Below are 26,166 nucleotides of genomic sequence, written 5' to 3'. Positions count from 1 at the left end.
TGTCGTCAGCAAACTTCACAATGGTGTTGGAGCCATGGGTGGCCACACAGTCTGAAGTGTAGAGGGAGTAGAGCAGTGGCTGGGGCCAAGTGTTGTCCTACCACCTAGCCCCCGTCAGACTCTCAGCCAGGTCCCCCACAGCACTCCTTTTATTGTGGTTACATGAATATGCATAGGGTCATTAACATATAACATCTTACATAGGTATACATGTGAACAAAGAATACTGTGTATGTATTTAGTATTTAGTATTTATTTATTTATTGTCATTGTCAGAGAACAATGAAATTGCATTTGGGGCTTCCGTACAACCCGTAAATAAAATAATGAAGAAAATAATAAATACCCCTTAAAACCCAAGTGTAAATATTTAACCCAGTGTGACTCCAGTGCAATAAGACAATCCTTAGCAACAACATGAGAACCTGACAAGTAAGTTCAGTGCTATTAAGAAGTTGGATATGGTTATTGTGTGTGTGTGTGTGTGTGTGTGTGAGGTCAAGGTGTGACCCTGTGAAAACTCCCCAAACGCTGGTGCCAGGAGCGGGTCCATCTGAACAAAAGACTCTTATACTTAAACAGATATACGTGTGTTTGCTAAACCATATATCAGCAAGAGAAGATACGACCTCTCCTAGGAGGTGTGTGATCTATGCCAGAACACTCTGTAGAGGAGTGAACGCACTCCCCCTTCATGCTACTCAGAGCCGTTACAGACCTCCTAGGATGAGACATTCTTTCAATCTACAAATGATTATACACTTCTAAGCATATATGGTTAAATATTTCTAAGCATAAATGACAATCAACAACACAAAACCTAACAACTGTCGTGAGACATTCTCGCGAAAAATCACGGTTTTAGTAACGCAGTAACGCAGCATTCCTACAGGAAAGTAGCGGTAATCTATTACTTTACTCGTTACTTTAAAAAAGTAATCAGATTACAGTAACGCGTTACAAGTAACGCGTTACAAGTAACGCGTTACTGCCCATCTCTGGTCCTGAGGACCAAATATATTCATGACTGAAGAAAAAAGTCAGCTGAATTTAAAGGCTTGAGCAAAATCTATAGGGAGGATTAAAATATGAATGAAATTCAGTTACAGTTAGCGGGACATGGCTCATTTGTTAAGATGATTAATCACTGAAGCTCGTTCACTTTCTAATGCCAACTGTTTTCAGAGCAGTCACTGTTGACAGAGACATCGGTTATAAAGAGACAGCTCAAGTATCCTAAGAGTGCAATAGAAGGGCAGCTTTCAGTTACAATAGCCAACTGTGCCTACACGATGGCAGTAATGGAAGGGATGGATGCAAAAAGGTGATGAGCTTTATGGCAGCACTGTCTCATATGACAGGAGAGAGAGATTATGTCATGGTTCTGGGTCCTTGACCCAGCTTTTTGAGTTTAGTTTGTATTTGATTCATTCCTTGTGTTGTAATGATTTAGTTTTATACAGTTTAGTATTGAGTTTACTCCTTTTTATGTTGCTGAGTTTATTTGTAATTTCTGGTTTATGCTGTTTTATACGTTCCCTTTGTGCCCTCGTCTACATTTCCATGTGTGTGGTTGTGTGTCTTTCGCTTCCTCGCACTCTTATGTTCCCACACTCCCCTCCTTGTGTTTCGTTTCTTGTCTCTCCTGTCTGTCATTTGCATCTCTGTCCGTTTTATTCCCAACCCCAGGGTCAAGCCACATGTCTTTGTGTGTCAGTGTGTTTCCTGTTTTATTTTGACAGTCTTGCGTCCTGTGTTTGGTGTGTTCAGTTTTGCTTCCTCCCTATCTCGTCATGTCTGATTTGTTCCTGCTGTGTTCCCTGTGTTTCCACTTCCCTTGTCACCCTTCTGTGTATATGTTAGGGGTGTCCAAATTCATAGGTGCATCCTCCTGAGGACCCGGCCTTTGCGGTCTACGTGGGCCGGGTCCTCAGAATGTCGGATAGACCGGAAGTTAGCGGCTGTGAAATTGGACAGTCTAGCCTTCTGATTAGCATCGCTGCTGTCTCGGTGGAGTTTAATAAACTCGACCGTCTGCTCCTTGCTGTCTAAAATATAATAGGACACTGGTGTAAATTCTCGACCATCTCACACTTCTGTTTAATCAGTTTTCTGTTTGATGTTTATCCAGCTGTGTGAAAACCAAGGAGGAACCCACTGGGGGAATAATAAAGTTTTATTTCATCTAATCTAATAACTTTAATCTCAGCCAAACAGATTTACTCACGAACAAATAAAACACTGAAAAAAGCCAAACAATAACATTTTAGGTTATCTAAGTGACTTGGTAAATGGTACCATGGTAAATGGTAAATGGACTGGTTCTTATAAAGTGCTTTTCTACTCTATCTGAGCACTCAAAGCGCTTTATAAAACTAATTCACTCACTCAGTCATGCCCATTCACACAAGCACTTTTCCGAAACAGTTTAGTGCTTATTGTCTGACATTCATACACTTTCACACTCTGATGCATGCATCGGAAATAAAATAAGAAAATAATAAAGATCAAACAAACTATGGCAATCAAGTGGACCAGTATGGCAAAGTTGTAATGATCCAGTTGGGAACATAAATCTGGCGGACATTTGTCTTGGCCTTCAGACAATAATTCTGATTGTTACAGTGCCGGACGGGACGGGCCAAAGAAAAAAAAAAGAAATCTCTATCGGGGTCACCTGTATATCTCTGTCAGAGAAATGGGATGCCTAAATAAACCTGGAAAGGTCAAACGTAGCTGATAAAGTATGTTATATGCTCTATTTTATAACGACACATATCACTCAAGAATATGTTGGATGTCACATGTGCTGCATGTTCGCGTCACCTCTGTTATATTTGTCTTTAGCTCAACTGTCTGGTTAAGCATTAATACTAAAGTAAGTCCAGTACGCCAGCCAAGGTATTCAGACTCAGACCAGAAAATGTAAAAGCTTTTAAGCACCAGCCACTATTTGAATATATGCTATTTTAACTTGAGTAGTAGCAGAACAGACATTCAACTCAATTCAATTCAATTCAATTTTATTTATATAGTGCCAAATCACAACAACAGTCACCTCAAGACATTTTAATTGTACAGTAGATACAGAGAAAAACCCAACAATCATATGACCCCCTATGAGCAAGCACTTTGGCGACAGTGGGAAGGAAAAACTCCCTTTTAACAGGAAGAAACCTCCGGCAGAACCAGGCTCAGGGAGGGGCGGGGCCATCTGCTGCGACCGGTTGGGGTGGGAGAAGGAAGACAGGATAAAGACATGCTGTGGAAGAGAGACAGAGGTTAATAACAGATATGATTCAATGCAGAGAGGTCTGTTAATACATAGTGAGTGAGAAAGGTGACTGGAAAGGAAAAACTCAATGCATCATGGGAATCCACGGCAGCCTACGTCTATTGCAGCATAACTAAGGGAGGATTCAGGGTCACCTGGTCCAGCCCTAACTATATGCTTTAGCAAAAAGGAAAGTTTGAAGCCTAATCTTGAAAGTAGAGATAGTGTCTGTCTCCTGAATCCAAACTGGAAGCTGGTTCCACAGAAGAGGGGCCTGAAAACTGAAGGCTCTGCCTCCCATTCTACTTTTAAATACTCTAGGAACAACAAGTAGGCCTGCAGTGTGAGAGTGAAGTGCTCTAATAGGGTGATATGGTACTACAAGGTCATTAAGATAAGATGGGGCCTGATTATTTAAGACCTTGTATGTGAGGAGCAGGATTTTGAATTCTGGATTTAACAGGAAGCCAATACAGGAGAAATCTGCTCTGTCTTTCTAGTCCCTGTCAGGACTCTTGCTGCAGCATTTTGGATTAGCTGAAGGCTTTTCAGTGAGTTTTTTGGACATCCTGATAATAATGAATTACAGTCGTCCAGCCTGGAAGTAATAAATGCATGAACTAGTTTTTCAGCGTCACTCTGAGACAGGATATTTCTAATTTTAGAGATGTTGCACAAATGGAAGAACGCAGTCTTACATATTTGTTTAATATGTGCATTGAAGGACATGTCCTGGTCAAAAATGACTCCAAGGTTCCTCACAGTGTTACTGGAGGCCAAGGTAATGCCATCCAGAGTAAGAATCTGGTTAGATACCATATTTCTAGGCTTTTCAGGGCCGAGTACAATAACCTCAGTTTGATCTGAATTAAGAAGCAGAAAGTTAGCGGCCATCCAGGTCTTTATGTCTTTAAGACATTCCTGCAGTTTAACTCATTGGTGTGTGTTATCTGGCTTCATGGACAGATAGAGCTGGGTGTCATCTGCATAGCAGTGTAAATGTATGCTATGTCTTCTAATGATGCTGCCTAAGGGAAGCATGTATAATGTAAACAGAATTGGTCCTAGCACTGAACCCTGTGGAACTCCATAATTAACCTCAGTGTGTGAAGAGGACTCTCCATTTACATGCACAAACTGGAGTCTATTAGATAGATATGATACAAACCACTGCAGCACAGTACCTGTAATACCTACAGCATGTTCTAATCGCTCTAATAGGATATTATGGTCGACAGTATCGAACGCTGCACTGAGGTCTAGCAGGACAAGCACAGAGATGAGTCCACTGTCAGAGGCCATAAGAAGATCATTTGTAACCTTCACTAAAGCTGTTTCTGTGCTGTGATGAGCTCTGAAACCTGACTGAAACTCTTCAAATAAACCTCTGCAGATGATCTGTTAGCTGTTTGACAACTACTCTTTCAAGGATGTTTGATATGAAAGGAAGGTTGGAGATTGGCCTATAATTAGCTAAGACTGCTGGGTCTAGAGATGCTTTTTGAGTAAAGGTTTAACTACAGCCAGCTTGAAGGCCTGTGGTACATAGCCGGTGTACCACAAGGCTGTGTGATGAGCCCTTTCCTCTACTCCCTCTTCACCCACGACTGCAGACCTGCTGATGGTTCCAACACCATCATTAAGTTTGCAGATGACACCACGGTGATTGGCCTCATCAGTGACAACGATGAGGCCGCCTACAGGGAGGAGGTGGATCGTCTGGCTGAGTGGTGCGACAGAAACAACCTGCTGCTTAACACCGAGAAGACCAAGGAGCTCATCGTGGACTACAGGAGGAATGCTGACCCACATCCACCCATCCACATTAAGGGGACGGCTGTGGAGCGTGTGAGCAGCTTCAAGTTCCTGGGAGTCCACATCTCTGAGGATCTCACCTGGACGACCAACTGCTCCAAGCTGGTCAAGAAGGCTCACCAGCGCCTCTTCTTCTTGAGGACTCTGAGGAAGAACCACCTGTCCTCAGACATCCTGGTGAACTTCTATCGTTGCACCATCGAGAGCATCCTGACCAACTGTATAACAGTCTGGTACGGGAACTGCTCTGCCTCGGACCGGAAGGCGTTGCAGAGGGTCGTGAAAACTGCCCAGCGCATCGCCGGAGCACCACTTCCTGCCATAAAGGACATCTACAGGAAGCGGTGTCTGAAAAGGGCTGGGAAAATCATCAGAGACCCCAGTCACCCATCACATGGACTCTTCACCCTCCTGCCCTCTGGGAGGCGCCACAGGAGCCTCCGGACTAAGACCACCAGGTACCGGAACAGCTTCTTCCCCACAGCTGTCAGACTCCTGAACTCTGCCTCCTGACATCTGACCCACGTTAACACATGGACTGGACATACACACACCCACAATGGACAACTGTACCCTCAAACACACAATAATAACATGGACTGAACCACCACTCACAACCACTAGCACTTTATATAGCCTCTGTAGAAACTATCTACACCCTCACTTATCTTAACTGCACTACTGTATAGCTCTGTGTAAATAATCATTCTGTACATTCAATAATCTTTAATCCTACAACTGTTTACAACTTGCATAGTTCCCATTTCTGTATAGCTGTATATCTCAGATTCTGTAAAGTTATTTATTTCATATTCTGTATAGTTTTTCATATTTATATCCTGTTCATAGCCTGTACATAGCTTGTACTCACTACAGCCTGTACATACTTATAGTTATAGAATATTCACAACATACTTCATACCGTGTACATTATAACATACCATAATAGACCCATTTCTGTAATATACTCACATATCTATATTATTGCTAATATATATTGTAATATATCTATATCACTAAAGCACTTCTGGATGGATGCAAACTGCATTTCGTTGCCCTGTACCTGTGCATGTGCAATGACAATAAAGTTGAATTCTATTCTAATTCTATTCTATTCTAAATGATGATCCTCTAAATTTGTGACACGCCATTTCCTCTCCAGATTACGAGTCATCTGCTTTAGGGTACGTGTTTGAGAATTATACCACGGAGTCAGGTACTTCTGATTAGAGACCTTAGTTTTCACAGGAGCTACAGTATCCAGAGTCGTACGTAGTGAGGAGGTGAAATTATTAACAAGATAATCTACCTCTGTTGGAGTAGCGTTCAGATAGCTTCTCTGCTCTGTGTTGGTACAGGGCATTGAAGATGATAACAGTGGGTGGATTATATTCTTAAACTTAGTTACAGCGCTTTCAGAAAGACATCTACTTTGATAAAGTCTACTCTCCACCTCTGTGTAATCAATTATTGTAAATGTAAATGTTATCAGGAAATGATCAGACAGGAGAGGGTTTTCAGGAAACACTGTTAAATGTTCAGTTTCTATGCCATATGTTAAAACAAGGTCTAGAGTGTGATTAAAGTGGTGGGTGGGTTCTTTTACATTTTGAGAGAAACCAATTGAGTCTAATAACAGATTAAATGCCATGTTGAGGCTGTCATTTTTAGCATCTACATGGATGTTAAAATCACCCACAATAATTATTTTATCTGAGCTCAGAACTAAATCAGATAAAAAGTCTGAGAAATCACACAGAAACTCTGTGTAAGGCCCAGGTGGACAATAGATGATAACAAGTAAGACTGGTTTCTGAGTTTACAGCTGGGGTGGACGAGGCTAAGCAGCAGGCTTTCAAATGAATTAAAAGTCTGTCTGGGTCTTTGGTTGATTAATAGGCTGGTGTGAGAAATTGCTGCCACACCTCCCCCTCGGCCTGTGCTTCAAGATTTCTGGTAGTTAGAATGACTCGGGGGTGTTGATTCATTTAAACTAACATAATCTTCCTGCTGCAACCAGGTTTCTGTAAGGCAGAGTAAATCAATTTGTTGATCAATTATTAAGTCATGTACTAACAGAGACTTGGAGGAGAGAGACCTAATATTTAATAATCCACATTTCACTGTTTTACTCTTTGGTTCAGATGTGGATACTGTATTGTTCTTTCTTTGTGATTGTTTATGTTTAATTTGCTGGCTTTTAGTTTGTTTTTTGTCTTTTTGGAAGCTGACACAGTCTCTATGGAGATGGGTTTTTGGGGGGGTAGCAGGAGGAGAGAAGCTGCAGAGAGGCGTGTAAGACTGCAACTCTGCTTCCTGGTCCCAACTCTGGATAGTCATATTTTGGGGGGTTTAATAAATTTGTCCATATTTCTAGAAATGAGAGCTGCTCCATCCAAAGTGGGATGGATGCCGTCTCTCCTAACAAGACCAGGTTTCCTCCAGAAGGTTTGCCAATTATCTATGAAGCCCACATCGTTTCTGGGACACCACTCAGACAGCCAGCAATTTAAGGAGAACATGTGGCTAAACATGTCACTCCTGGTCTGATTGGGGAGGGGACCAGAGAAAACTACAGAGTCCGACATTGTTTTGGCAAAGTTACACACCGATTCAATATTGATTTTAGTGACCTCCGATTGGCGTAACCGGGTGTCATTACTGCCAACGTGAATTATGATCTTACTGAATTTACGTTTACCCTTAGCCAGCAGTTTTAAATTTCCTTCAATGTCACCTGCTCTGGCCCCTGGAAGACAATTGACTATGGTTGCCGGTGTCTCTAGCTTCACATGTCTGAGAACAGAATCACCAATTACCAGAGTTTGACCCCCGGCGGGTGTGTCGCAGAGTGGGGAAACCTGGGGCTTCTGTTTAGGACTATGCTTTCTCCTCACCGTGACCCAGCCGCCCTCTTTCCCCAGCTGCATGGGGTCTGCCGGGGAACAGTTAGCGGGGCCTACGCTATCTTCGGCTGCACCAGCTACAGGGGCCTGGCTAGCTATGGGTGAATGAAGGGTGCGAAGCCGAGTCTCCAATTCAGTAATCCTGGCCTCCAGAGCTTCAAATATGCTACATTTGTTACAGATATCATTACTGCTAAAGGAGGCCGAGGAGTAACTAAACATCTGACACAATGAGCAAGAAAGTTCAGGAGGGACAGGTGAAGTAAATGGTAAAATGGTAAATGGCCTGTATTTATATAGCGCTTTACTAGTCCCTAAGGACCCCAAAGCGCCCCAAAGTAGCCATGGTGCTAACGAGTCGGCTACGAGCTAAGCTAAGCTAGCGAAACAGTACAGAGACAGTGAGTGAATACTTTGGCTATAAATTAGGTAGTGAGTACACAGAAAGTGTGCTTCGGATGAAGCACGTGAAGATTATACTATGAAAAAGAATGTATTTAAAAGTTGTTAATTAAATTACTAAGCAAATAAGCTACTCAGAAACACCACTGTGTTTGAGCAGGAACAGGAAGTGATACTCTACCGCAGAGCGAGCGAACACCAAGTGACAGCGATCACCTATATCTAGCCAGGTACCGGCTAGATATAGTTGGGCTCACCTCTACGCATGGCTTGGGCTCTGGAACCAGTCTCCTGGAGAGGGGCTGGACCAGGTTGCCCCTGGTGAGAGGCGGCGGGCTGGGGAGGGTATTCTAATATCCCCTCGGCTTGCTGCCGGTACGTTAGGGTTCTTTCCGGTGGATGAGAGGGTTTGTTCCCTGCGCCTTAGGGTCAGGAAACAGGTCCTGACTCTCATCTGTGCTTATGCGCCAAGTGGCAGTTCAGAGTACCCAGCCTTCTTAGAGTCCCAGACAGGCCGTCTGTCAGGATATATTTGTGAATGATATAAAACAGTCGAATATGGTTGAATTCTTTGACTGACTTGACAAAAGCAAAGCTTGCTACTACTGCCTTGTTTAGTTGACAGCATGGCAATGATACAAGATGTATTTCTAAAGACTACCTACATTTCATGTTTGCATCAAATATTATCACAATATGTGGAGCGATACCCTTTGAAGAAGGGGCTTCACAGCCTTCGATTACTAATGCTACACATTGATGAATCTTTGTTTTAATGTTAACATTCATCATATAGTTCATTATAATGGATGAGATTTAGGACCTTATAATTGCAGAGGAAGAACACTGAATTTTTTTTTTGTCAGTTCTTTTTTGTTAGTTCTTTTGTTGTTCCCACGATACTCTTGGTGATAATTCTGTACTTGGTGTTAATGTTAAAAATGTTTTTTTATTAGTGCTGTCAATAGATTTAAAAAAAATTAACTAATTAATCGCACAATTGTCTGTAAATTATCTGTATATTTAAGCTTGTAACTGACATTCATGCTATATAATGAAGTAAATGCAGAATAAACACAAAGAATGTTAAATGCCTAAATTCAAAGAGAATTTGAATAGTTTTCTTCAATCTTTTAGCACAGGTTCTCTCCTGTGAAATACAACTTTTTAAAAAACCTATATACTAATAGGTACGTGTGAGATTATTATACTGCCATATGTTACCTGTAATCAAAACGATTGAATCATGATTAGGGATGGGTACCGGTATCCAGTGACATTATGGCACTGGTTCTGACATAAAGGGTAGTAACCAGACCGAAAAGCAGCGCACATTTCGGTGCTTTTTTTTCCTGAGATGACACACACTCATTTTACCTTTCCAAGGATAGTAGGCGGGCCCAGGTACGTACGTTCTTTTAGAGCAGAGCTACAGATTAAAAATGCCCAAGGCGAAGCGGTCAAATTCTGGCTGTACTTCACAGCAAAAGATGCAAACTCAGCAGCCTGCAACAAGTGCTTTAAGCTGATACTGTGATACTGTCAAAGGAGGTAACACCTCAAATCTGATGAAACATCTGGCGACGCATAGCGTTTTTTTTAAAAGCCGAGAAATGCGCCGTATTTAATAGCTTGCTGAGAGACCTCACACCGTGCACATCTACTGCGGGTGTGGTGCCTGTTATTGGAACCCGGAGTTAGCAACATCCCCCAAGAACCCGAAGAGGAGAGTCCTGGCCCCTAGCCCTGCCAGTGTAGCAGAAATGATGACGGATGATGATGCAGCAGCCGTTCTTCTCTGCGTGAGTAGCTTCATGTTGTTCGTGTGTAATTTACGTTGAGTAGGCTAACCACGTTATTACATTAATGCATGTAAGGTGAACTAGCAAACATCATCACAGCTACATGCGGCTGTCTTCTTGTTTGATGGCAGATACTCCCTTCACCCTGGCCAAAAAGGCTAAAATGACCAAAGAAAAAGTGGAAAACAGCTAAACATGAGAGGTTTTTGGACAAAGTTTGTATTCTCCATTCTTTAATCACCGGTTCGAGCACCATTTAAGCACCGGGACCATTTCAAAAGTACCGGTTTGGTACTGGTATCAGATAAAACCTAAACGATACCCATCCCTAATCATGATGCTGCTGTAGGCCACATTATACTTCTTATTATAGATTGTGTAATCATTATGTAGTTTTAGTTTGCATTATACTTCTGACTTAGAAGAATGTGAAAATCATTAGATTTATTAGATTGATTTGTATTACATTATACTGCTGATTTATTGTGAATGAGTTACACGGTTTTATGACATTTCATACTGCTGAGTTATAAAGAGAATACTGAGTGCACGGGATCAGGGCCTTGCTTTTCTGATTGTAGAGAGAACCGAGTATACTGCACGAGAGCTTCTCCCCCACCTTTGTTGGAAGCAGAAAAACAGGCAGCCAAGGTCATAACTCAGGCTCACTGAGAGATAGAAAGTATGTGCGATTGTTTTGCCCCCTGAGCTCCAGGTGTTGTGCTAGACAGTGATCGTGATTACCATCCGCAGGAACACGCAGCTGCTTAAAGCTGTAGCGCCCAGATTTCTTACAGCTACTTTCTGCAGCTGATATAAGATGCAGTAAGCTGAACACAGCTTCAACCATCTGTTTGTTGAAAAATAGTAACGGGCCGCATTTTCTTGTTAGTAACTGTAACGGCGTTATAACGATAGGAATAGTAATTAGTTAGATTACTTGTTACTGAAAAAAGTAACGCCGTTAGTAACGCCATTACTTGTAACGCCGTTATTCCCATCGCTGCCCATGATGCACCATCACACTATGAATGTAAATAGTGTGGAGTCAGTGAAACTGTGTGTGTGTAGCTTTTTTCTCATTTATACAGTGGGGCAAAAAAGTATTTAGTCAGCCACCGATTGTGCAAGTTTCCCCCACCTAAAATGATGACAGAGGTCAGTAATTTGCACCAGAGGTACACTTCAACTGTGAGAGACAGAATGTGAAAAAAAAATCCATGAATTCACATGGTAGGATTTGTAAAGAATTTATTGGTAAATCAGGGTGGAAAATAAGTATTTGGTCAATAACAAAAATACAACTCAATACTTTGTAACATAACCTTTGTTGGCAATAACAGAGGTCAAACGTTTACTATAGGTCTTTACCAGGTTTGCACACACAGTAGCTGGTATTTTGGCCCATTCCTCCATGCAGATCTTCTCGAGAGCAGTGATGTTTTGGGGCTGTCGCCGAGCAACACGGACTTTCAACTCCCGCCACAGATTTTCTATGGGGTTGAGGTCTGGAGACTGGCTAGGCCACTCCAGGACTTTCAAATGCTTCTTACGGAGCCACTCCTTTGTTGCCCGGGCGGTGTGTTTTGGATCATTGTCATGTTGGAAGACCCAGCCTCGTTTCATCTTCAAAGTTCTCACTGATGGAAGGAGGTTTTGGCTCAAAATCTCACGATACATGGCCCCATTCATTCTGTCCTTAACACGGATCAGTCGTCCTGTCCCCTTGGCAGAAAAACAGCCCCATAGCATGATGTTTCCACCCCCATGCTTCACAGTAGGTATGGTGTTCTTGGGATGCAACTCAGTATTCTTCTTCCTCCAAACACGACGAGTTGAGTTTATACCAAAAAGTTCTACTTTGGTTTCATCTGACCACATGACATTCTCCCAATCCTCTGCTGTATCATCCATGTGCTCTCTGGCAAACTTCAGACGGGCCTGGACATGCACTGGCTTCAGCAGCGGAACACGTCTGGCACTGCGGGATTTGATTCCCTGCCGTTGTAGTGTGTTACTGATGGTGACCTTTGTTACTTTGGTCCCAGCTCTCTGCAGGTCATTCACCAGGTCCCCCCGTGTGGTTCTGGGATCTTTGCTCACCGTTCTCATGATCATTTTGACCCCACGGGATGAGATCTTGCGTGGAGCCCCAGATCGAGGGAGATTATCAGTGGTCTTGTATGTCTTCCATTTTCTGATGATTGCTCCCACAGTTGATTTTTTCACACCAAGCTGGTTGCCTATTGTAGATTCACTCTTCCCAGTCTGGTGCAGGTCTACAATACTTTTCCTGGTGTCCTTCGAAAGCTCTTTGGTCTTGGCCATGGCGGAGTTTGGAGTCTGACTGTTTGAGGCTGTGGACAGGTGTCTTTTATACAGATGATGAGTTCAAACAGGTGCCATTCATACAGGTAACGAGTGGGGGACAGAAAAGCTTCTTACAGAAGACGTTACAGGTCTGTGAGAGCCAGAGATTTTCCTTGTTTGAGGTGACCAAATACTTATTTTCCACCCTGATTTACGAATAAATTCTTTACAAATCCTACCATGTGAATTCGTGGATTTTTTTTTCACATTCTGTCTCTCACAGTTGAAGTGTACCTCTGGTGCAAATTACTGACCTCTGTCATCATTTTAAGTGGGGGAACTTGCACAATCGGTGGCTGACTAAATACTTTTTTGCCCCACTGTATAGTCTGTGCTTCCCACAACCTTTAATTATAAGTTGTGCAGTGTAACTACATTAAGTGTGAACTGTATCAATTTTCAAAGCAATCTCCCTTTGAACGGTATGAAAAGCAAAGTAATACAGACTTGATACTTTCAGCAGGTTTTTTAATCTATAAAGTGAAAATGTTAGCTTGTACTCCATGTTAGCGTACACATGGTTTTTCGTTAAAGAAGTGAAACTCCAAAAAGAGTGGCATGAAACAAAGTAAAAATCACCCCAAGTTGAAGCGACATGAGTCATTTTAGGAACGTTTAATTTTTGAACAGAAAGGAGTAAGGAGTACATTTCACTAAATGCACTTACAGAGCAATATCGCCGGGCTGCACTGATCTGACATGAGATTATACTGGAAATCAGATACACAGAGCAGGAATAGTGAATACAGGTAGATAAAAGAATGTGTGTTTGTGAGACAGAGAGATGCTGTCAGCATGGCTGCACAATGAAACCAGCTTTAACCAGCAATCAGGTTAAATATAGCAGGGCTCTTCAGAGATAAAAAAATATTCCTCACAGTATTTCTTTTAAGCACATCCATGCATGTCATTGTAAAGCATCCATGACACACTTCAAATGGCACTTCAACAAAGAACAGAAAGAAAAAGAAAATCGAGCGAGTTGCGTACTTTCGTTGACACAGCAGGTATCAGGAGTCGTCGAGGTTCAGACCGTGGAGCCAGAACAGCCGAGAACATGTGCTGAGCCAATTTGTCTTTGGGCTGCGTTTGATATTCGTCAGGAGTTTGCACATTACACCAGAGAAGTACAAAACCAAATCCCGGTGGATCATAATCACGAAACAAAACATAGCTGAAATCATATTTCTGTACATGGAAACAAGAAATGTTGTCTCTTCATAAGCAGACAAGGAACAAATATAAAAACAGATCATCTGGCACTACAAACACTTGGCATCTGTCAAATCATGAAGCAACAGAAGAGTGAAAATAAACAAGGTTTTGTTGACAGGCAACGTCTTCACAGAGACAGCACAGTCAGGAGTCCCACGCTCACCTGCAGCAGTACAGTACTAGTACAGTACTAGTACAATAGTAGTACAGTACTATTACAGTAGCAGTACAGTAGTAGTTTTAGTTCCAATCAGTGCTTGATTCAAGGTCTATTTATAAGTGAACCAAGAGTTTACTCTACCTATCTGACTCATTGTCTCTAGAGGACCATTCCCATGTCTGATTGTTAACCAACATATAAAGTGCTTTCAAAAGATAACATATTCAATTCATATCTATACAATAAATCAATAATTAGAGGATATTATGTGTAGGAATTAAAGAGAGGAAGGGTTAAAAACGGTCTATTCAGGCACGAACAGAGACTCTTTCTCCTTCTCTGTTCCTTTTCTCCAAGGCTTTTTTTTCCTTACAGTTTTTTTACTTCTTGAAGGGCGTCAGTCTGCCAATGTTGTGCCAGAAGGTGGAGGTCTTGCGCTTGGGCTCAGCCAGCATAAAGACCTGCTGCTGGGGCAAAGCAGAGGGGAGAGAGGGGTGTTTCTGCCTCAGGAGGAAGTCATAATAAGGTCTGGACACCGCTGAGGAGAAGACGAACAACAGATCATTACTTATAATACAATAATAATACATTTTATTTATAGGTGCCCTTAAGACCCTCAAGGTCACCTTACAATAGCACAAGAACAATAGCAACAATACAATATAATAAAACATGGCAAAATAAAATATAGACATAAGAGGAAAAAAAGCATGAAAGTATAAAAGCAAGTATAAAAGCTGAGCAACGTAAAAGTGGACTAAGCCCGAATCAATTGTATGCAGTTTTGAATAGATGGGTTTTGTGACGTGATTTAAAAGTGGTGAGAGAGTTCGTGATCTGGTGGAAGTGCATCCAAAGTCTTGGAGCAGAACAGCTAAAGGCTCGAGTCCCATGGTAGTCAGGCGAGCAGGTGGATTTATGAGGTACACCGTAGAGAAGAGAATTACAGTAATCTAAACGGGATGTGACAAGAGCATTGACAAGTATGGCAGTACTGTTTGGAGTGAGTGAGGGACGAAGGCGGTTAATATTACGGAGATGAAAATAGGATATGCATTAGGAAACAAGGAAGGGTTTCATTATGAGGGTCTGAGATTGCATTTGTTGTTTAAATCTAACTCGGTAAAAGTTCAGTATAAACTAAAGTGAGCGGCTATGAATGACAGGGAGACTTCTACAAAGAGCCAAACAGGTGAAACAAGAAAAATATTAGATATACACATAATCTGTTGACATACGCACATGGCAGCAGATCACAAAGTGTGTACTGCCAGGCGTTTCATTCGTTATCATCTATGGGCCACTTTTTTACCCCTTTGCTCAGTTCCACTGCTGTCCACTGCAGTCGTGTAGGTAGAGCAGGTCATTTACTAATTGGAAGGTTTAATCCCTGGCTGCTCCCATCTCCAGTCTGCACAGTATCCTTGGGCAAGATATTGAACCCCAAGTTACTCTACGATAAATTGATTGGTGCATACCTTTGGGTTTCCCAGCTGGATGGCTTTTGCAGGCATTCAACATGGCCTGTTTCTTCTGGACCTCTGTGAGAGTGAACCCTGACAAAAAGAAAATAAAAACAACAGGTTTATTCGTAAGGACACCAGACCGACAGCATTCAAATCAGCTGACAGAAAATGTCCTTGACAAAATGAATTTAAAAATCAGAATTCTGTGAAAGTTTACAGCGTCTGTATCTGTTTAATGCATGTGCCACGACAGTGCTGCAACAAACTTGGATTGCCACCATTATTATCATCCAAATGTTTTAGCATCCATTCATATGAAGACAAACTGAGCACATGTCTGACCTGTCTCGCGGTCTTGCTGGACCTGCCTCCTCTCATCAGTAAAGGCCCGGAGCCAGCGCTCTTTCTGCTCAGGCTTCTTAGCACATAGGAGGTGGACTTCATCACCAGTTAGCGAGCGCAGTTTCAGAGCATTTTTTACGCTGATGTTGAAGTCTTTCTCCTTACCATCCTCCAGATCTATTACTTCCATGTGGTCCATGTCAATCCGGCCCTTGTAGTAAAGCATGTCTCGGCGCAGGAGGTCCTGCAACAATAATGGACAGCAGATTTAAAGAAGGATTTGTTTTGAACAAGAGTAAAAAGAAAAGTAAATGAAAGCATACAGGTTTGTTTTGTTTAGTTTTTTTTGTTTAGCACTGTGTCACCTCAACAGTTCTCAACAGCCCAAGAGAAAACCCTAACAATCACATCACCCCCCATGAGCAACCACTTGGCAACAGCAGAAAGGACAAACTCCCTTTTAACAGGAAGAAACCTCTGACAGAATCAGGCTCAGGAAGGAGCCGCCAACGGCTGTGACCTGTTTGGAGTAAGAGGAGGGAGACTGGTTCACTTCCACTGCATGTCTTTAGTCCTGAGGTAAATAATAACAAATGACTGAATGTTCAAAGGTTGATTCTGTTCATCTGGACATAGCGTTTTCAGTGGGAGAAGCGTTTCGTCACTAATCCAAGTGACTTCTTCAGTCTCAGCTGACTGCAGGTTTCAATCTTATAAACAGTACATTTGAAACCAGCCCACTGAAGGAACAATGGGCTGGGAGGGCAGTTCCTTCATCATAATTATGCAAATTCTCATGACCATTGATCAACAACCAGTGATCAAAGCCCACTGATCAATGGCCATGAGTACCATAGTCAGCAGTTCTCTCCTGGATCGGCTGGATCTTTCTTTAGGCGTCTTCCCAGCTTTGACAAATGTCCAGCTGGGATAACAACATTTAATCAGAGCCTTTTTCCCACTTTGGCACGGACTGCCTAAAGCTTGCTCGTCAGTATGAGCAAACAGCACGTAAGATGGCGGATTACAGGAACCACCTGAGATTCAGCCTCAGATGCAGACAAAACAGGATTACTCCTAAAAGTCTGCAAATGAGCTTTTCAGTTAAAGGCTTCCAGGCAACAAAAATCCTCCAGAAGGCACCACACCAGCTGCTTAATGAATGGGTGAGGCAGACAAATTTTACCATCGACGTGCTAAAATCTCAAGAGGAGCGGATCCGACAGAGACTGACAATGCTTTTAGATGAGAGCAGACCAGGCAACAAATGAAGTTTGACTTACTTGTTGTACATCGGAAACCACAGCGAAATACGGAGAGTGTACTCAATGGCCAGAAGAGGGAACGATGCAACACCGAAGATGTAGACAAGTGGGTGAAAAATTTGTCTGACAGACAGCTCACCCAAACAGAGAAAACATCCTTGCTAAAGGGTTGAATTTTGCTGTCATGGTGAGACAAATCCCGCTAGTGGAGCTGATCACAGCCACAGAAACAGCAATTCGAAACAACAATATAAAAACAACAAAACAACACTCTCAGCATCGACCAAGTGTGTTTGAACTGTGTGTGAATTCCACCTACTTCACATACAAGGGTCAGTTCTACAGGCAGAATCATGGGTGCCATGGGCTCCCAGTTTCACCCATCGTGGCCAATTTGTACACGGAAGAAGTGGAAAAGAGGGCTTTGCTATCCTACCCTGGAACACCACCAAGCCATTGGTTCAGGTATGTGGATGACACCTGGGTGAAAATCAAATCTCAGGATGTACCACAATTCACGGATCACATTAACTCGGTGGACCGACACATCAAATTCACCAGGGAGGATATGAACAGTGGCAGGTTAGCCTTCTTAGACTGTGAGATTTCCATCAGTAATGGAGGACATCTAAAAGCTGACGTGTACCGTAAACCTGCACATACGGATCAGTATCTAAGGTTTGACACTCATCATCTACTGGAGCACAAACTGGGTGTCATCAGGATGCTATAACACAGAACGAACACCATCCCCACTGACACAGCAGCCAGGGAGACAGAAGAACATCAAGAAGGCCCTGAGTAAATGTGGTTACCCCAGCTGGACTTTTGTCAGAGCTGGAAAGGCTCCTAAAGAAACCTCCAGCTGATCCAGGAGAGAAGGACAACCAATGACTAAGCGAAAACCTGTAGTGATCCCGTACGTGTCAGGAGTATCGGAACAGCTGAGACGCATTTTTTCTAAACACCACGTATCTGTGACCTTTAAACCCCAAAACATGTTGCGGCAAAAACTGATCCACCCCAAGGATCGGGTCCCCCGACACAAACAGAGTAACATAGTGTACGCTGTTAAGTGCAGGAGGATTGGCAGGATTTATACATCGGGGAAACCAAACAACCAAAGAGGACGGCACAACACAGAAGAGCCACCTTGTCAGGCCAGGACTCTGCAGTCTATTTACACCTACAGGCCAGTGGACACTCTTTCAATGATGAGGATGTAACATCCTGGACAGGGAGGAACGCTGGTTTGAGGGCGGAGTCAAGGAGGCCATTTACGTGAAAAGGGAAAGACCATCTCTGAATGGAGGAGGGGCCTAAGGGTACATCTGTCACCATCTTACAATGCTGTGATTGCAGCCATTCCCCAACTCTCTGTGAATGGGACTCATGGCCATTGATCAGTGGTTGTTGATCAATAGTCATGAGAATTTGCATAATCATGATGAAGGAACTGACCTCCCATCCCATTGTTCCTTCAGTGGGCTGGTTTCAGTCATTATGTAAATGTCCTGTTTATAAGATTGGGGAAACCCTTCAGTTTGCTTAGACTGAAGAAGTCACCTGGATGAGTGACGAAACGTTTCTCCCAATAAACGCTACGTCCAGATGAACAGAATCAACTTTTGGAGATTTACTTACCTGGATGATTGAGCATGCATCAAGACGTAATGACTGAATGCAAAGTGGTGTATAAACAGGGAGTGAAAAGGAAATGTTCATAGCATCATGGAGAGCCTTAGCAGTAGCCTGAGCCTATTGCTGCATATTTAAGAGAGAGGCTGGATCAAGTGACCCGAAACAAATGTTATAAAGCTTTATAAAAAAAAAAGAAAAGTGAAAAGTACAAAGAGGGGCTGCCTCCTGAATCCAAACTGGGTGCTGGTTAATATAGGAGAGGGACCTGACAGCTAAAAGCTCTGCTTTCAGACTTGTGGCGACTTGTGGCTCCCAGAGTAGAATAGGAAACAAAGTGCTCATTTGGGGTGATATATGGTAAAATTTGGTGTTTAAGATGAGATGGGGCTTGATTATTCAAGACTTTGTATATGAGGAGTAATTTAACTTTGGCTCTTGATTTAATAGCTAAAAATATGGTCTCTTTAGTCCATGTCAGAGATCTCACTGTAGGATTTTTGATCACTACAACCTGAAAAATTATTACAATAGTCTGGCCTAGATGTCATAAATGCATGAAATGTTTTTTTATATCACTCTGAGATAGGATGATCCTAATTTTAGAGGTACTGTGCAAAGCAGTCCTTACTATTTGCTTAATAATGTGCATTACAGGATATAATCTGGACGGCATTATCTTGGCCTCCAGTAACCAGGACAAGTAACTGGTTAGACACGTGATGTAGATTGGACTCAATACACAGGGCTCAGGAGAAAAGTTTACAAGACAAAGTCAGAAGCAAAGCAAAGGGATTTCCAGTTAGCGAGGCCCATGGCTCCACCACAGTATTTTCTTTCCTCAGCAATCTCTCTTTCAGTAACTCTCTGAGATCCATTTGCAGGTCTCTGCTGCCGAGTGAGCCAACACAGGAGGACTGGAGGACCATGGCATCACATTTCTATGATTTTTAAGGCAGAATATAAAAACTTCGGCATAATCTGAATTTAGAAAGAGATAATTAGAGGTCGTCCAGCCTACAGTTTAATGAATTTGTGAGCTAACCGCTCACGCCTCCACCCACTCACTCCATTAATTGACTTCGGCGCCGAACAGAGTTTTATTGACTTTTCCCTTGCTAAGAAACTAGGCTTAACTGTTGAGCCACTGCCTCATGCTCTACGAACCTCCTCCCTGAATGGTTAGCGTTTACCAGACGTCACCCACATTACTGAACTGATAACATCATTCCGGATATCATTCTGAGTTAATCAGTTTGTTTGTTTTTAAGGCTCCACTAACCCATCTGGTTCTTGGCTATCCCTGGCTGTTACAACACAACCCCACTCACTGACTGGAGAAATGGCTGCATTTCTAGATGGAGGGAGGAATGCCACATGACATGCCTAAGATAATCCAATCCAATCCAACTTTATTTATATAGCACTTTTAAAAACAACAAAGTTGACCAAAGTGCTTTCCAATAATAAAACAATAATGATAATAATAATAATGGATTGCATTTATATAGCGCTTTTCTAGGCACCCAAAGCGCTTTACAATTCCACTATTCACTCACACTCGCATTCACACACTGGTGGACAGCGAGGCTGCCATATTGCGCCATCGGCCCCTCTGACCAACACCAGTAGGTGGTAGGTGAAGTGTCTTGCCCAAGGACAAAATGACCAGGACAGAGATGGTAAATGGACTAATTCTTATATAGCGCTTTTCTCTCCCAGAGTACTCAAAGCGCCGTATGCAACATGCCTCATTCACACCCACTCATGCAAGCACTTCTAAACGCAAGTGCAAACTAATCTACATTCACACACAGTCACACTCCGATGAACGCATTGGAGGGCAATTTGGGGTTAGTATCTTGCCCAAGGACACTTGACATGCAGACTGGGGAAGCCTAGGATCGAACCACCAACCTTCCGATCAGTAGCTGAGCCACAGCCACCGAGAGAGAGCAGGGGGATCGAACCGGCGACCTTCTGGTTACAGATGAGTTTCCCAACCCCCTGAGCTACGGTCGCCCAGATCTACCACCTCCGTCTCTCCTCTTTCCAGCATCACCTCCGCCAACACCTCCGAACCTAGCTGCTGTTCCTTCGGTTTATCATGAACTGGCTGAGGTATTTAATAAGGATCGTGCCTCCACACAGGCCCAATGATTGCGCTATTGACTTGCTATCTGGGCACCATTGCCAACCAGTCGACTCTAAAGCCTGTCCCAGCCAGAAAGGGAGGCCATGGAGGAATACATTACCAACTCACTTGTTGCTTGGATAATTCAGCCATCTTCCTCTCCTTTAGGGGCAGGATTTTTCTTCGTGGAAAAGAAAGACAAGTCTGTAAGACCTTGCATTAATTATCGGGGTTTGAACACAATAACTGTTTAAAAAAAATGCCCGTTGCCTTTGTTGACTTCTGCGTTTGAGCTTCTCCAAGGAATGACAATCTTCAGTAAACTGGACCTCCGCAATGCGTACCATTTGTTTCGCATAAGGGAGGGGAACGAGTGGAAGATGGCCTTCAACACTCATTTGGGGCAATTTGAGTATCTTGTCATGCTGTTTGGGTTAACAAACGTTCTGGCAGTCTTCCAGGCCATCGTTAATGACATTCTCAGAGACTTCATCAACCACTTTGTTTTTGTCTACCTAGATGATATCCTCATCTTCTCCAGGTCAGTGGTGGAGCATGAACGGCATGTAAAACTAGTGTTGCAGAGGCTGCTGGAGAACCGTCTGTTTGTTGAAGCTGAGAAGGGCTTCCTCTCTTCCATTATTAAACAGGAAAATCTGAGACCGGATCCAGTAAAAGTCCAAGCGGTCTTGGAGTGGTCCACACCACCAAACTGCAAACAGCTTCAACGATTCCTGGGGTTTGCAAATGTCTATCGTCGCTTCATTCACGACTTCAGTAAAATTGTCTCACCTCACCTCTCCAAAGGTCCTGTTTCAGTGGGGGCAGGCAGCCCATGAGGTTTTTGCTCACGTGAAGCAACCTTTCACTTTGGTGCCCATTCTCACCCAGCTGAATCGCACCTGACCCTTCCGTGGAGGTGGAACTTAGTCAACAGACTGAAGGTAAACTCCATCCATGTGTTCACAGAACAAAATTACGACGTTGGCGACAGAGAGCTACTGGATATCAAGTTGGTGATGGAGGAGTGGCGGTAATGGCTTGAGGGAACAGCACAGCCTTTCACTGTGTGGATAGACCACAAGAACCTCGCCTACCTTCAGTCAGCAAAACGGCTTAACGCGCGCCAAGCCAGGTGGGTCAGGTTCAGTTTCTCAATTACCTACTGGCCTGGGTCCCAAAACGTCAAGCTAGATGCTTTATCACACCAGTTTTCACCTTCTGAGGAGGCTCAAGTGGAAACACTGGCCTTTCCTAGGGGCTGTGTAATAGGAGGACTCCCCTGGGAAATTGAGTCAGCGGTATGGCAGCATACCGAACCTGATCCTGGGACAGGACCCCCGGACCGGCTCTATGTCCCTTCATCCGTGCAGGCCCAGGTGCTCCAATGGGCATGATTCTCGTGTCATCCTGGAATCCAACGCACCATCTCGTTCCTGGGAGCCTGTTCTGGTGACTTTAGCTCAAGATGCCCGAGAGTATGTAAAAGCCTGCACCATCTATCCCCAAAATAAATCACTGACCTCTCCTCCGGCGGGCCTGCTCCAACCGCTACCAACCCCAGGCCCTCTTGATCACACATCGCCCTGGATGTTTTGACAGGCCTTCCACCTTCACCAGGAAACATGGTAATTCTGTCTATTATTGATTGCTTTTCCAAAGCAGCACATTTTGCAGCTCCCCACAGCACTCAAGATGGACCAGCTGCTGATGGATCACTTGTTCCACCTGCATACAATCCCTTCAGATGTCGTCTCCAACCGTGGACCTCAGTTCACGTCAAAGGAAGGAATTCTGCTTCACCATATGTGCCCAGGTCAGTCTCTCATCAGGTTATCACCCCCAAACCAATGGTCAGACAGACAGGCTGAACAAGGAACTGGAGCCCTCTTCCCATTATTCACTGTGCATATGTATATTAGAGATGGACCGATCCGATATTACGTATCGGTATCGGTCCGATACTGACCTAAATTACTGGATCGGATATCGGAGAAAAATAAAAAATGTAATCCGATCCATTAAATATCACGAAAGCACCTCACAAAACTTGCAACACGCCGTAACTCACCTCAGAACGTTAGCACGTCGGAGCAGTATGCATCACGTGATAGAGCGGCTGTGGCATGCGGGACCTGTCGGTGGTCTGGATAGCATGTGGAGCTTCGCTAGCAACCCGGCATTTCATCTCCGACAAAGTTATCCCGAGAGAAGTAAAGCAAGTGTGTAAGTCCATCTCTGAATGTTTGTAAAGCATTCCTGCGTTAAGCTTAACAAGCGATATATGGAGCGACTGCCTCTCCTGCTGCTACTTCAATCATGAAACTGCTTAACGATCAGCTGATCAGCTTTTCTGTCGCGAGTCCGTCTCTCTTGTTTGTTTTTGGCCCACTTTGCACCAGAAAGAGGAAACCAGCGGCTGAACAACAGCAGCACGTTTAAGCTTGATCAGCTGTTGTTAGAATGTATTTAATATTACTTTCTACACCAGGATCTTTTTCTACAGCTGACGCTGGTAACTGTGCAGGGGCGGATCTAGCAAAGTTTAGCCAGGGGGGCCGATAGGGCATTAACAGGGAAAAGGGGGCACAAAGACATACTTTTCTTTCTTATTCTCATTTAAAATGTCGAGCTTTTAATAAATAATTATCTGACACCCAAAGTTTTAATTTGATGTAAAATGAATAGAAGTCCATTACTGTATATAGTAACTATTAAGTCTAATATACCCTAGTAAGCTATAGTACTTTTTCCTTTGGGAAGGTACCATCTGTGCAGTCTGCAATTTTGTTGAAGAAAGATGTTGAATCTATTTAATATTTCTTGAAAAATAATTGATTTCTGTGCATTTTTTTCACACTGCATCAAATTAAGGTTGATTACGTCGATTAAGCATCATGAGGTGGAGGGTGAGGGGTGGTTCCCTATTTTTTATTTATTTATTTTTGTTGTTGCTGGGAGTTGGAACCCTATTAGTTAGGTTGCTTAATATTTACGCTAAGTACTCTTTAAAATACCAGAATAGGGAGGATGGTGTAGGTTTAAGTTTATTAGATTGATCAGTATTGCTGAACTATGAAATATTTTTTTTTGCATACAGGTATAACAGAATAGCTTTAGTGTAGTTGTTGTTTTAAACTTGAGTATGAACCTATACAAAATGCAGCAAGATATTTAAAAAACTGTTTTGTTGATTAAAAAACACTATATCGGATTCATATCAGTATCGGCAGATATCCAAATTTATGATATCGGTATCGGTATTGGACATAAAAAAGTGGTATCGTGCCATCTCTAATGTATATATGCCCCTTTAAATAAATTTTTTCATTTTTCACTAGTTTTAGAGTTTTGGAGTCCTGCGATTGAGTCCTGCACCAAACAAACCTTGACAATTCAGTTAATGATCCATCTCAGTACATAAATACCACCATTTTTCTTCTTCCACTGACCAAACTGTCTTCTTCTTGTGGAATAAAGTGAATTATTATTAGAAAATTATAGAAATGTATTTGTATTTAGAATACAAATTAAGCCTATTAGCTTGACACATTAGTATTACCTTACACAGACACCTTGAGGGAACTGTTGTTGTGTTTTGGCGCTATATAAATAACACCTGATACACAACCATGGATAACCTTTTCTTTTGTACATATACACTGATGCCCCTTTCTCCTGGCACTTAGGGTGATTCTTGCCACATGCTTTTATCAGTACCTCACAAAATGACATCCATAGTAGAAAAAAAGGGCACCTTTTTACAGTACACCATCTGATGGTCAAAAAGGAAAAACATTCTCTGTTGACTCTTAGCCTGAGGCAGGGATAGCTTGGTCAGCTCTCCTGAAAAGATGAGCTCAGAGCTTCTGCTGAGGACATCTTCACCCTGTAAGGTTTAAAGCACACATGCAGCTATTAGGTGCTTCTCAGACATGCTGCAGTTAATAGTAAGTGTTGGAGAAATGTTAGAAAAAAGATGCTTCATTACAAACCTCAAAATCCTCAATGGAGCTCTGCCACTGAGCGATCTTGTCGATGTTCTCAAGGCGCCGTTTTCTCTCATTTATAAGCCTGGCAACATTCTTCATGGCATTCAAAGCTGCCTCCACATCTTTGTAGTCCCTAAAGTTTAGAGAGTGACATGCATTTGGATTATAAAGTAATTATTTGTGGTGATTCCATAACACACTCTTTATATTTTCTGTGAAGCACAACTGATCCGCCATGCTGCAGAACTCCATTATTAAACAACCATTAAAGCAATCACTGAGTTGTTGAACAGGGCGTCGTGTTACAGTTACAGTATAGTGTGGTTTCGGACAACCTGTCAGAAAATGGGGCTTTCTGTAGAAAAAAACCCCAAACTGCACAAACTAAAATGTCGTGTCTGTTAGTCTTTTCAGACAGAAAAACCAACTAATTTATCAGAGGTCACCTTAGAGTGAAGTAACTGTAAACCTTCTGTGCCTCACTTCACAAAATATATTTAACAAATGCACCATTTTATTTCCGTTCAATTGAATTTAATTTATAAAGTGCCAATTCACAACAAAAGTCACCTCAAGGCCTTTTATACTGTAGGGTGATAAAGACCCTACAATGTTAGAAAGAAAATCCCAACAATCAAATGAGCCCCCATGAGCAAGCATTTTTCAACAGTGGGAAGGAGAAGCTCCCTTTGAGTGGGAAAAATCTCAGGTGGAACCAGGCTGAGGGGAGGGCCAGCCATCTGCCGTGACCAGCTTGGGAGTGAGGGGTTAGAGAAGTGAGCAGAGAGACACAGAGTCATAGTTACTAATGACTGACTGAATCTTTCATGAATGAATCCGCTGTGTATAAAGCCACAGAGAGTGAATGAAGAAGAAATGGTCAGTGAATCACGGGAACCCCCCAGTAGCCTAAACCTATTTCAGCATATCTAAGGGATGATTCAGTGTCACGTGATCCAGCCCTACCTATACGCTTTATAAAAAGGAAAGTTTTAGACCTAATCTAAAAGTACAAATAGTGTCTGTCTCCTAAACCCAGACTGTGAGCTACTGATATCCCATTCCCCCCAACTCTGAATTATGATAGTATGGTATTATGAGGTCTTTAAGATAAGATGATTATTCAACATTTTGTATGTAAGGAGAAGGTTGTTAAATTGGGGGATTTACAGAGAGCCCATGGGGAGAATGTGGGAGAAATATGGTTTATCTTCTTAGTCCCTCCAGCCTTCTGTTTCAGCTGAAGGCTTTTCAGGGAGATAATACTGGATTTTCAGTAGTTAACACTAGAAGCAATAAATGCATGAACTGACTTTTCAGCATTCTGAGACAGAATGTTCTAGTGATATTGCACAAATACATAAAAGTAGTTATGTGTACAGTCA

The 26,166-nt window shown here is 42.7% G+C and overlaps 1 protein-coding gene across 4 annotated transcripts in view; it reads right to left on the bottom strand.

Moving 5' to 3' along the window:
* Positions 1–13,169: 13,169 nt before the first annotated feature.
* Positions 13,170–26,166, bottom strand: part of arhgef4 (Rho guanine nucleotide exchange factor (GEF) 4) — a 115,950-nt gene continuing 102,953 nt past the window's right edge. For all 4 annotated transcript variants that reach the window (XM_026180768.2, XM_080306275.1, XM_026180770.2 and 1 more), the window contains 5 exons: positions 24,785–24,914; positions 24,547–24,678; positions 15,753–15,996; positions 15,423–15,500; positions 13,170–14,482 (listed from right to left, as the gene is read on the bottom strand). In XM_026180768.2, coding sequence (XP_026036553.1) covers positions 14,325–14,482; positions 15,423–15,500; positions 15,753–15,996; positions 24,547–24,678; positions 24,785–24,914 — 742 coding nt within the window. In that variant the 3' untranslated portion in view covers positions 13,170–14,324. The remainder of the gene's footprint in view (positions 14,483–15,422; positions 15,501–15,752; positions 15,997–24,546; positions 24,679–24,784; positions 24,915–26,166) is intronic.

This window comes from Astatotilapia calliptera, chromosome 9 (assembly GCF_964374335.1).
Source record: "Astatotilapia calliptera chromosome 9, fAstCal68.1, whole genome shotgun sequence".
Classification (NCBI taxonomy): domain Eukaryota; kingdom Metazoa; phylum Chordata; class Actinopteri; order Cichliformes; family Cichlidae; genus Astatotilapia; species Astatotilapia calliptera.
The sequence above is the reverse complement of the archived record's forward strand: the minus strand, read 5'-3'. Positions and strand labels throughout refer to the sequence as shown.